At 35.2% G+C, this 13,793-nt stretch overlaps 1 protein-coding gene across 1 annotated transcript; it reads right to left on the bottom strand.

Annotated features, from left to right (window-relative positions):
- Positions 1-2,453: 2,453 nt before the first annotated feature.
- On the bottom strand, positions 2,454-4,467 carry LOC119188663 (zinc finger BED domain-containing protein 4-like; the record flags this gene model as incomplete). Its single annotated transcript, XM_037436553.1, has 2 exons — positions 2,454-4,153; positions 4,268-4,467. Coding segments are annotated over 2 exons (1,092 nt in total), but the record flags the coding sequence as incomplete, so codon positions are not given.
- Positions 4,468-13,793: the final 9,326 nt, after the last annotated feature.

The raw sequence follows: 13,793 nt of genomic DNA, 5'->3' as shown, positions 1-13,793 counted from the left end.
GCTCACAGTTTCGTTGATTAATCAATGCGCTTAGTTAAAGGGTTGTTGAAACGTACCCTGTTATGTTTGACTTTGACTGGCTCGTGAATTTCCAAATTTGCCATCGGAGTTATTATATGGTATTGTGTGTTTATTATATGTTGTTGTGTAAGAGCAAGTGTTATCTAAATGCCAATTTTATAAATGATCCCAATCGTTTTTTTCGATCTATCTCAAAAATTTACCAATGAGCACCTCTATTTTCTTGAAAAATGAGTTATCTTCATTGCTTCATTCTAGGATTCAGATTGAAGTTTGAGATTGGGATCGTTTATTGAAAACCACTGTTAGTTTGAAGCGAATGTGGTTGTGTATTTCATAATGCAATTGTTTGTGTAACATTTTTGAATAGAAAAATGAGAATTGTGTGTTCAAAACTCGGAAAATTAAATTGTGTAATTTTAGCTATATTTTAAATGATACATATATGTATATTATCTTGATTATGTTTGTCTCAAATAGGTCGGCATAATTGTGTCGATAGGGGAGGGGATCGGCTCCCGTCACTCGACATTATCTGAACTCTATTCCACTTATCAAGTGAGTGAGGTCAATTGCTGTGCCCATATGAAAAAAAAAACATATTGCGTAGGTTAACACTACCGCATTTAAAATATTTTATTACATGTTGTACCTTTGTCCCTTTGATAATTGATTAATTTGATACGTAATTGCCTCACTGTCTATATTTGCGCTGCTAACCCAGAGCTTACGGGTTCGATTCGCAGTTGGGAACGAAAGACTAATTGAGTTTTTTAAAGAAAAAACCACACACCTGAGTTATTTGGTATTGATACCTACCTATTATAATATGGTCCATATATGTAAGGCCCACAAAATAGCTACTAGTTGGCCTACAGGAAAAGTGCAAGCTTACGTAAATTGGTACTTATGGATTTTTTTCAGGGTTGGTTATCACATGTGACATTTTTTAACGTGCACCAAATCCGATCCATTTCGTTGGCTTAAATCGATGCGATCAAAGAAGGCGATGTGAAATTATTTTACTCGTCTCGTACATCTCTCGGGGGAATGAAAACACAAATAAAACCAACAGCACTGTTTACAGTAATAACAATAGGTCATACACAATTAAAACGTGACATCCAATTAGGTATTACAATGTTTGATTTTCAGATTATGCATTGAGCGCTGTGTAAACCGAAGCGCTCTGTTTAACTCCATAACAGCTCATTGCCATAAACGACTGGCTGATCTAATTATTAATAATATTAATTTGAAGCATAACAAAGCTAATAATTAGTCGCCATTGGGATTTACACAATGTTCTGATTAAGTTGCGTGCATAGGTTGATGCAATTAGGGCTGTCACTTGAGTAAAAATATATTTTTTTATTCCCTTTATAACTAATTGTGCAGGACGCACATATTAAAGAAAGAGATAGCGCACTCACGCATGCGCAGTAGGTGTGTCGAGCGAAACGACACACCCAGAGAGGGACGGACAATGCGCCCGCGCACATGTGTGTGACTGTTTTTTGGTGGTATGTTATGAGGCGATCTCACGACCGAGATATTAAAGTGACAGTGTAGGAACTTTACATAGATATAGTTTTAGCTTTTGCCTACCCTATATCATAAACGGGGACATTGTAGATAAATTCGTATCGTAATAAATAGCGTTTTTAAGGCCTTTGTGCGTCGATTATGGATAATTTTCTTGTGTTTTGTTAATGTAACTTTTCTTGTATCGCACATAGGCATATTATTTTTATGCGTAGTTATAGGTATTTGATTTGCCTATAAAACAGTACGTATAGGGGACCTTATAACCTTCGTATAGGGGACTCAAAAGGTCCAACTTTTAATTGTGAAAAAGTAAGAGCTAGGAAGTGAAAATGAGGCTGCAAAAAGGCTCTATTTTTGGCGGCTCTCCCTACGGGATAGCCGGGTCATATATAAGTGAGTGCAATTTTGGCATTCAGTGTGTTCCAATCAGTTCGGTTCGGTCCAGTACAAATCAGCTCAAGAAAAGGAAGAAAAACAAGAAGCCCTGAAGTGTTCCAGCCAGTGCAGAAAAGGGAGAGAGCGACATGCATGCCGCACCGCTCACGCTGCACTGCGAAACGTACGCCGCTACAGTGTGTTCGCCGGAACTCTGTATTGTTTTTACGTGTGTGAATTAAGTGAATATAAGCTTAAAAACCTCCCGGGCCTTATTAATTGGCATTGCCACCTCCCTTCACGCAATCCAGCACACATTGTGGGGACGGAAAGGCGTTCTGTGCCGATCCTACGCCCCACACTAATTCGTCGGCAATATCGTAGTAACTTCTAAGTGATAATAGGCAAACATGATTACGATATCGGATAGTGAAGTCTCTAACACTAAGTCATTGTAATGCCCTGCAAGTAGGCAAAAAAGTAGTTGTTGGATTGCAGTGAAAAACAGGTTGTAATTTAAGATAACCTTTTTATTATTTAACAGACATACTGCCATTACAGTGGTCGGAACAAGAAGGGAGACCAGACTTAAAAAATATTAAAACATCAGTCACAGTGTTGCCAGTATATAAAAGCTTGTTAGTCATTTGTTTATAATATAATAATATATACCAACACTACCCCTTAAACAAATACTCAACAAATTTTATTTAACTACACAATTTGCAGATACAGTATTTATTTATTATTTTTATAACCACTTACATTATACCATTTATTACAGTTTAAGTTAAGGTAGTCAGACATAGTCCTTTCACAAATTGATCATGTTTTTCCTTAGACAAAGGTTTGGTTAAAACCAGGGATGTTATGGATATGGAATTTCGGATCTGGATATGGATATGGATATAGGAATAAAATTATATCGGTTACGGATACGGTTACGGATATGTAATTATTTCGGATTATCCGGTAGTTTCGGATAGTTTCGGTTACGGATATTAGATTAAAGTAAAATAAAAATAGTATATGACAATTTGGTTTTATTTCTAGGTTCTATCTAGTCTAGGTTATCATTTGGTATGACAATCAGTCATATAGGTAAGTTATTATTATATCTACCTACTCAATTTTCAGTTGAGTCTACTAAAAATGCAATAAGTTTAAATATTAAAAATAAATATCAATAATATAATAATAAGTTTAAATCATATTTATTATATATTATGTAATAACATAACAAGCGTTTTCCTAATTATTTTTATGAGTAATGAAACTATAACAAAATATGAAGTTGTCTATCACCTAATCATAGTTCTAATAGTCAAACCTGAGCAAAGGAAGATTATATTTAACAAAAAGCAATTTTGCAGCCTTATCACCAGAAAGTCGATTTCTTAAAGGGTCATAAATTAACCCAGCAGCACTGAAAAGCTGCTCACTCGGTACACTGCCAGGAGGTGGAGACAGGTACTGTCTTACTAAATTACTTAAGCTATGATACTTGGTATGATTTTTCCACCATAAAAGTGGATCTTCTGTGAGTGTCAATCTTTTCTCTCTATTGTATTCAGTTAGTAATGTCTTTTTAACAATGAATTGATGGTACACTTCATCAGCACAATCTATATTTTGCTCTTCCTCGTCACTTATGCTTAATATTTCAGCTAGACAAGATTGAATGCGTGATTGGTTGCTTGAGCTTGTTGTTGCTAGCTCATTACGTGATCTTTTAGATGAAGAAGGACCTTCATCATGTGAAGTTTTTGAACACCCAAAGATTTCCAAAATCTCTGACCGCACCTGTTCCTTCGTAATTTCAGTAAAAAATTTGAGCTTGTACCGTGGATCTAGATAAGTAGCTATTGTATATATTTTATTATTTTCAATGTCCTGAAATCTGATATTGAGGTCCTGGATCATTTTTGTAATCATTAATTTAAAGTTGTCAGAAGTGTCTTCTTTATACTTCTCTGTTTCTAATGTATTTTTAAGAGTATAGATTAATGGAATCACCGAAGCTATTGTTGCAGTAGCACTACTTAACTCCTTTGTAATTTCTTCAAATGGCATTAGTACAGTAATACACTTTTTCAAGTCGATCCATTCATCAGCAGTAAGAATTGGTATAGCATGCGTTCCTGAATACAGCACTAATGAGTCTTTTAATTTCAATATTCTTGACATCATATAATAAGTCGAATTCCAACTGCGAAAAAATAAAACTTGTGATAAATAAAATGAAACAAAAAATATCTTTACATAGGTTGTACTTAATGGGTTTGGATAAATACATGCATATTTTAATTTAAAAAAGCCTTACCGGGTGGAACATTCCTGAAGTATACTTAGTCCTGATTGGTTCAGTCTTTCAATTTGAATTTGTTTCAATTCATTTTGTGCAATTAGGGAATGACTGAAATGAGTCGCAATTTTTTGCACTTTGTTATCACTGGCGAGAGAAATTCTTCGGTTTCCATCGCCAATCGAACACACAATTGTAGTTGATGAATAGTACAGTTCGCATCAGTGAAATTAGCCATACTCATAGCTTTTATTATATTAGAACCTCTGTCGCGTAAAATACAATGAACTGATTCCGCGCTTAAGTTCCAGTCTTTCAAAATATTGTTCAAATTATTCGCTATAATTTCACCTGTATGGCGACCCTCTAATTGTTCACACTTAAGTATTATAGAAACTCTTTTATATGTATTCGTGATGCCATGAGCAGTAAGGCTAAGTAATGAGACATTTGCGCTGGGTTCGGACCAAACATCTGTCGTGAATGACAACTTTTCAAATTGTTTGAGTAATTCCAGAACCTTTAATCTCATTTTACTGTAGATATCAGTGCACAGTAAATTTGTGAAATACTGCCGACCTCTAAGACGATAGCGTGGTAATGCTACCTGCATTAATCTTTGAAATCCCACACCTTCCACAAAGCTTAATGGCAAGTTTTGTAACGTAATCATTTCGGCCACCAATCTATCAATTTCTTTTTGTTTGGTATTAGTTTCATCCCAGGTACCATTATTTTTTAAAGACTCTGTTATTGACAACTGTTTTCGACACTCTTGTAAAGGTGTCAGCTGTTTGGATGTATGCGGTTTTTGTTGGTTATTTTGTTCCAGCAACAAAAGTTCTTTGTACTTATCACTGTGTTTTGATTTGAGGGTGAAATTTTAGTGAGGTAGTACCGCCTCCTTTTCGTGAGAAGTTTCTATCACAATGTTTACATTTTGCGGAATCTACATTAACGTGATCAAAAAATGACCAAATTAAACTAGACTTTGGACGCATTTTGCCCATATTAATCAATTTAGTACGTAATACAAGACCTTTACACTTTATTTAATTAAATACCTACGCGTAAATAAAAAAATGACTACCAAAGAGAATTATAATGACTACTTATGAATGAGGTTATGTTTTTTTTTTTATTTATTTTTAGCTATGGATACATGTCCTTCAGGCGCATACTGTTATTTCTATTTTCTAGTCATAACTAGGGTTGCCAGATAACCGGGAGTCGTCATAACAAACTATGCAAGATTCACGTGGCGTGCGAGCGGTAAAACAGTCGTAACATATTATCCGTAACGTATCCGAAACTTTTATAACGGATTCGGTTACGGTTAAGGATATATTTTTATTTCGGATATCCGATAGTTTCGGTTACGGTTACGGAGCTCCATAACATCCCTGGTTAAAACATCAGCAATCATTAAATTGGTTGACAAATACTTTACATCAATCATGTTTCCTTTAATAGTGTCTCTAATAAAGTGATGCCGAACATCAATATGTTTTGTTCGACTGTGGAACATTGAATTACTTGTTAATTTTAAAGCAGACTGATTGTCATTATACAACAGTACCTTACATTCTATATTTAACAATTCTATAAGAAAATTACGTACAAACAATGCTTCTTTGCAAGCATCTGATAATGCCATATACTCAGCCTCTGTGCTTGAGAGTGCAACCGTTCTCTGTTTGCGACTTTCCCATGAGACCAAAGAGTTACCTATTTTGAAAATGAAACCTGTGTATGACTTACGATCGACATCGTTTCCTGCCCAGTCAGCATCAACATGCCCTGTTACTTCAAGCCCACCTTTCTGAAAAACTAAACCATAATTTAATGTACCTTTAAGATAGCGTAAAACGCGTTTTGCAGCTTTCCAGTGAGTTTCAGTGAAGGACTCATTATACTGGCTGAGGAGGCTCACAGCATGAGCAATGTCTGGTCTGCTACACACAGCTATATACATAAGGCAACCTATTAAGTTTCTATAACAAAAACGCTCATCCTTTTTATCACATTTTGGAAACTTTATTCCTTTCTCTAATGGAGTTTTTGCTGGCTTACAGTCTAACATGTTAAATTTTTTAAGAACTTTCAAAATATACCCAGACTGATCAAGAGTTACTTTATTTTTGCTTTTAATAACTTTCATTCCCAGTATATTGTGTATGGGACCCAAATCCCTCATTTCAAATTCATGCATAAGTGCATTTTTTACTGTTTCTTTAATTGAACTACTTGTAGAAAATAATAACATATCATCTACATATAAAGCTAAGATAATTAAGTGATTTCTATCTTTATGATAGAATACACACGGCTCTGATGCAGTTTTCTTAAAATGTAACATTTGCAATAAAATTCTGTTAATTTTATCATACCACATTTTTGATGCTTGTTTCAAGCCGTATATGGCCTTATTTAATTTATAGACCATGTGTTCCTTCCCCTTAACCTTGAATCCGTCTGGCTGCTCCATATACACATTTTCTGTAAGATTACCATTAAGAAATGCAGTCTTTACATCTAGATGATCAATGCTCATATCCAATTCTGCCGCTATGGCAAATAGAGTCCTCAGAGTAGAGTGTCGGACCACAGGAGCAAATGTTTCTTCATAATCTACTCCATGTTTTTGAGTATATCCTTTTGCTACCAAACGCGCTTTGTATTTCAAGAGTTCACCATTCAGCCCGGTTTTCCTCTTGAATACCCATCTACACTTTATTGGTTTTTGATGCTTAGGTCTCTCTGTGAGCGTCCAACATTTATTATCAATATAGGATTTATACTCATCTTTCATTGCCGAGTGCCATTCCGCAGCATCTGTGCTTGCCAAGGCTTCCTGCACAGTGTCTGGATCGTCATCACAGATTAATTTCTTCACTAGCAGCACGGACTCAGAGGACGAAAAATCTCCAGAGTCTGAAGACGCCGCTTCTTCCATGGTTGTTTCACCTAAAATGTAAGTGGGATCCGCAGAAGAATTTTCTTCATATACACTGTCATTGCTGTCTGAATCATCCACTGTAATGGTACTATCTCTTCTTATGTCATCAGATAGAACTGGACTTACAGTGAATGACTCAGACTGTCTGGTGGTGCTATGTGTCTGTGTCTCCAGTGCTGGTGCCGAGGACATATCATTCACAGAGACCCCAGAACAATCATTTAAGAGTACATCTACCGACTCAGAACTTTCAGTATCATCATGTGACTTATTGTGAAATCTATTTTCTAAGAAAATCACATTTCTAGCAATGACAAGTTTGAATGAATTTTCCGGATCCACCAACCTATAGCCTTTTGTGTTTTCACAGTATCCAACAAATATATGTAATTTTGATCTTGAATCTAATTTATTTCGATTCTGTGTCACAGCATATGCAATGCAGCCAAAAATACGTAAATTACTCAAACTGACCTTATTATTACTCCATTTTTCTTCAGGTACCACTCCTAAGACTGCTTTAGTTGGCGATCTATTCTTTAAATAGACAGCAGTATTCACAGCTTCTGCCCAGAATTTGTTACTTAGGCCTGCATCAAGTAACATGCATCTTGTTTTTTCAACAATGGTTCTGTTGGCCCTTTCCGCTACACCATTCTGTTGTGGTGAGTAGGCAACCGTTGTTTGATGCTTGATACCACAGTTTTTAAGGAATGCCTGTAATTTCAAGTTTATATATTCACCACCATTATCACTGCGGAGAATTTTAATTTTATGATTAGTTTCATTTTCCACTATTGCCTTGAAATTTTTGAAGTGTTCGAACACTTCATCTTTTGTTCTCATAAAGTATACAAAGGTTTTTCTAGTAAAATCATCAATAAATGTTAAAAAATATTTGGCTCCACTGAATGAAACACATGGCATCGGCCCACAAACATCTGTATGTACCAAACCAAGGACTTGTGTAGCCCTACTATAGGATTTCTTTTCGTAATCTTTGTCTTGCACGTCATTACACTCCTCAGTAATGCAATCCCAGAGATCTTCGTGAATCAGTGTCATCTTCATCGTAAATTTCCATGTTGAGTAATTCTCGATACCTTTTAATTTCTCAAATTGAACAAGTGCGGTGCCGGCCGCGTGGTACATTTTGAGTTTTTATGTATCTTCTCAAGAAAACGATGAAATACACTTTGAATTTGTATATTCACTGCGTTATGGAATCGATCTGGGCCCATAACCTGTTGGATTGCAGTGAAAAACAGGTTGTAATTTAAGATAACCTTTTTATTATTTAACAGACATACTGCCATTACAGTGGTCGGAACAAGAAGGGAGACCAGACTTAAAAAATATTAAAACATCAGTCACAGTGTTGCCAGTATATAAAAGCTTTTTAGTCATTTGTTTATAATATAATAATATATACCAACAGTAGTTACAAATTAATTTGAAATATGAGTTGCTCGCGGCTCTGCCGGGTATAAGGTGTCTCCCGTAACAAAAGTCCCTAAATCACCGAAGCTATTCATTGCGTAACCTGTATGACGATAGCGCCATCTGTTTAAGAATTTATTTATTTATTTAATAATAGACACACCAACGATTTATCACAGAAAAATACAAATGAAATCCACAATATTATGTGTTTATTCTAGGTGACAAATCTTTACAGGTGTATACAACACTATAGGCTAAATATTTTTTTGTATAACAGAAAATTTAAATCACATATAAATTATCTATATACAGGGTCATTTCGACATTGCGTTACTAAATGAAACCACAGGTTCGTGGTGACCTCTGCTAACACCGTGCAAAAAATTATTCATAAGTAACGAATACTTTCGTCAATAATCCTTATTTTAGATTTATGGTTTTTTGATCACGCTGTCTCTTAGCGCGCTTAACTGAAGTGAATGAACTACGTCACAGCTGATGATATTATTACCGAACCTATAGGGTTCAGAAGGTCAGCTCACAAATGAACTCCCAATACGTTCACTGACTTGGTTGCAGCAGTTCATTGAGTCAATAATTAATTACTACAAAAAATATTTCGTCAATTATAAACGTTATTTTCGTTAATAAAATAGTTTTCTTACCAAAAAGTTACCTACATAATTACTAAAGTTACAAGATTTAAATCTATTGGTATCGTATTTTTTAGATTCTACATGATATTCCGATATTTATTTTAATTCCAACATTAATATTTCGGTTTGTCATAATATCTAAAAGAAGACTACGTAGACATTACCGAACGTCATATTATGCTTTCTGTACCATTTCTTTGCTAGATAGACACTATGGCAATGCGTCCGAGTCCTTGACCGAGTCCGAAGAGCGCGCGATTATTCAATACAATAGTCGTACTCTTTCTCGCCTAAACTCGCAGTGTTGTCAGTATAAACTTTTTTACCAAAAAGCTTGCTAAAACGACACAGCATTTCAAAAATGCTGATATTAGATTTTTTTTATTACATGATGTTCTAACAGATTTAACACACAATTGTATTACAAAATAAAATAAGTAATGATTTATGATGAAATGATTAATGAAAAGTCTACCTAATTAAAATAATACACAGCAATATTTTAGTATTTTTGAAACATTATTTTAAGTAATAAAGTATAACAGAGATTTTGGATTCAGTCATTCATTTTCAATAGACATACAGGGTATAAAATAAACAAGATATTGAATAATAAGGTAATAATAAAAAAAAGTTTGGTAACACTGCGAAGGCACGTGTTAGTTGTAAAACTCTGGCTCGTCAAATATCGTGTACCTCCAGACTAGTGTTGCCAGGGTCAATTTGTTTAAAATCAAGAAGGTAAAACAAATCGAGATTTAGTGTTGTAGATCGGGACAAGCAAGTGTTTTTTTAAAATTTAAGTTTTATGTATTGCGTTTTACAAAAAATATCACTGCAAGTCATGCTAGCGCTGCGTTTTAATTTGGATGTCTGTTTTAACATCAAAGCACAGATCGCCTGATAATCGCATCTCTAAGCAAGAGAATAAAACAAAACTGTACCTTCAGCGCTAGTGAGATGATACGTGCTATTTTGATTGCATTGTCGCACTCAACACAGTGATGAATGCGTAGTTTATTTTTTCATAATACTTAATGGTTTTAATAATTTTATTGGTGCAAAACGGGTCACGTCCCCAGAACTCTGAAAATCGGGACGTCCCGCGCAAATAGGGACATCAGGCAACACTACTCCAGACCCTTGCCGCTACTTTGTGGAATTCGCTAAACTCGTGTGTCGCGTGTTGGTCGGTCAGGCACAAAGAAATTTAAAGTGGTCCCCTAAATTCGACCTTAACATTTATAAAATAGAGTTTATTTTTAGAAATATTTTTTGTCATTTTGCATATTTTACGATCGCGAAGTTGCATCGTTGACGCGTACGCGAAATTGAACTAATCACAATCTATTGATTATGTTTCTATCGGAGGCTGTCATTACGATTTTAATGTGGATTTATGAATTTGCGATAGGTACCTACTGAATGGAAAAATCCAATATCATTTTGTCCGACCCGGGATTCGATCCCGTGACCCTAGCAAAGCATCCGTACTATAATACAACTGCGGCACCGAGGTAGTCACAAATTAAATGTATTAAAAATACTTTGAAGTATGAAACAACTTTTAAAGGAACAAGCAATCTACAAATCATCATTAGGTATTGGTAAATGCATTTACTTTTTTGAAAACATGTTAAGATACCTATTGGGACGCCGCGCCGCGCTGCGTCGTGACGCATCCCGTCGCTCGACATTTTTACCTCAAACTATCACATTACCTAATTATTATCAAGATTGTAACTTCGTTATTAATTGTTCGTGTGAATTGCCAGACTTGAATGATATTTTATTGTTATGAGTGTTATAAATCTAACCGTTGAACGTATTTATTATACCTACTTATCTACTATAATGGATGAACTACCTACATTTAGTCCATTGAAAAGTTACATTTGGGGTTGCGTTTTTTAGAGGACGCAATTTTATTTTTTAGAAGTGTAGGGGGGGTCAGTGTAAAGCTACAGCCAAGTTTGTGGGGTCGCCACCCTTGTCCCACGGCCGCCATCTTGGGTTGAAATGGTTTTACGATGTATCTCTTAAACTATTTATCTAACAAAAAAATTATAAACATTTTTGTTGCAAATTAAATTCTCTACAACTTTGGTCCAGTAACTTTTGTCGTAGAACTATAAATAAAAAGTTATAAGCAAAAATGTTAAGCAATTGCTTCATCTGTCCCAAAGCGATTCAGGATCCAAGTAATTCGCGTACAAGCCGACAACCGCGGGTTTGTGTTGTACGTATTATGAACCTTATAAACACACGTTCTGATGACGTTGCAATGGACATTGCTTAACATTGAATTTCTTAACATTTTCGCTTATAACTTTTTTATTTATAGTTCTACGACAAAAGTTACTAGACCAAAGTTGTAGAGAATTTAATTTGCAACAAAAATGTTTATAATTTTTTTGTCAGATAAATAGTTTAAGAGATACATCGTAAAACCATTTCAAACCAAGATGGCGGCCGTGGGACAAGGGTGGCGACCCCACAAACTTGGTTTTAGCTTAACACTGACCCCCCCTACACTTCTAAAAAATAATATTGCGTCCTCTAAAAAACGCAAGGTAAGGCCTAAAAAATGTAACATTTCAATGGACTAATTAGAATGTGTGTGTTTTGATTTAAAAGAATGAAACTACTTTAAAATTACAGAAATCATGTGTTATGTGTACCTAACTTATGCAGTTGTGGTTGTTTGATTAGTGTCCTTTGCTTATGATGATAGTTTGAGCATAGAAAATATTGTTCTAATGAAATGTGATGATTAGTGCGTGATGTTTATGTTGGCGTTGGACGTCCACCTCAACATCGCGGGAACACGTTGGATGCAGGCAGCTTTCGACAGGTCCGTATGGAAATCTTTAGGGGAGGCCTATGTTCAACAGTGGTCTTTATGTGGCTGATGATGATAATGATGTTTAGGTATGTGTCTGTTTGTAACGTCGGCGTAGCGTCGCTGCTGGTCTAATTGATGATTGAGTGATGTGGTACGACACTAAACCCTAGGTAGTTAAAGCGACGCCATCAGCTGTTCGGTTGCGGCGGCTGTTCGGTTTGAAAATTTAACTTTTTGTTTTTGACCTTAGGCTAGAGTAACTTATAGTATACTGCTTCTTTCAAGATGACTTTCTCGCAGTTAAATTTAAGTCTAGGGTTACAAAATGACCCTGTATATAAAAATGAATTGCTGTTCGTTAGTCTCGCTAAAACTCGAGAACGGCTGAACGGATTTATCTTATCTTGGTCTTGAATTATTCGTGGAGGTCTAGGGAAGGTTTAAAAGGTGAGAAAAATTGGAATAATTGCCGGGAAAATCCTCAAAACAGCATTTTTCTATTTCCCATACAAACGTTTTCTAACTAATACGTAGAGTCAATTTGAACTTTATTGCTATTGTATAAAGTTCACTGTTATCTAAGCAATGTAGGTGTGTTCCTAACATCAAAGCAGTGTGCGTTGGAGCACAGAATATAATAATGTAATGTCGCGTTCTGAAACTCAACAAAAGTGATATCGCGGACCCGACTAAATTGAACAGTCACAAAATTTAATATATCATTAGTTATTTGGTTGGCTTCACGATATTATTTCTTTTGTTTTACTTTAAAATGCATGTTTTCGTTATGGACAATTTTTGAGCTACTTTTGCATATCTATACTTATAATAAATCTGTAGAGAGGTCAATTCTGTACATGAAATATATTTCCAAAATAACTGGGGGTGATTAGGGATCGATACTGATGCCAAAAATGCAATTAGTAAAATTTTTGTCTGTCTGTCTGTATAACCGTTATAGAAACAAAAACTACTCGACGGATTTTAACTTAACCTGGTACAATTATTTTTCATACTCCTGTGCTGGTTATAGTATACTTTTCATCACGCTACAATTAATAGGAGCATAGCAGTGATGGAAAATGTTGGGAAAACGGGAGAAGTTATTCCATTTTTTAAGCTTCCGTCATTTCGTGTGCAACCTTAATGGTTAAAAGTTCCTTCGATTTCACCAGGATCCCATCATCAGACCCTGACCGGACAATCGGACCACCTGCATACCACCATAAATTAAAAAAACATCCCGACAAATTGAGCACCTTCTCCATTTTTGAAACCCGAAATCCACGCGGGCGAAGCTGCGGGCGGAAGCTAGTCATTTATAAAATAAATGCAAACTTAAAATCTTTTAAAAGTACAGAATTATAACTTAGTCTAATTAAATTAACATATTAAATTTAACACAGGTGCAACATAAACTAGAATTGAAATAAATAATTATATCTTTAGAATGTAATATTAAAAAATAAGCTTTGGAATCTTAAATAATCATAGAAGAATTATAGAAGAAAAAATTAATAGATATTATCATTATTACTGTTCAAGATTTCATAGCACCTCCTGCGAAATTGGCAAACACTATTTATAGTAAAGATATCGATTTCACCAAGGGGGTTCATCTCGTTATAGGACTTTGCTAGT

The sequence above is a fragment of the Manduca sexta genome, chromosome 8 (genome assembly GCF_014839805.1).
Source record: "Manduca sexta isolate Smith_Timp_Sample1 chromosome 8, JHU_Msex_v1.0, whole genome shotgun sequence".
NCBI classification, from domain to species: domain Eukaryota; kingdom Metazoa; phylum Arthropoda; class Insecta; order Lepidoptera; family Sphingidae; genus Manduca; species Manduca sexta.
Note: the sequence above shows the minus strand (reverse complement) of the source record. Positions and strands in the feature narration are given on the sequence as shown.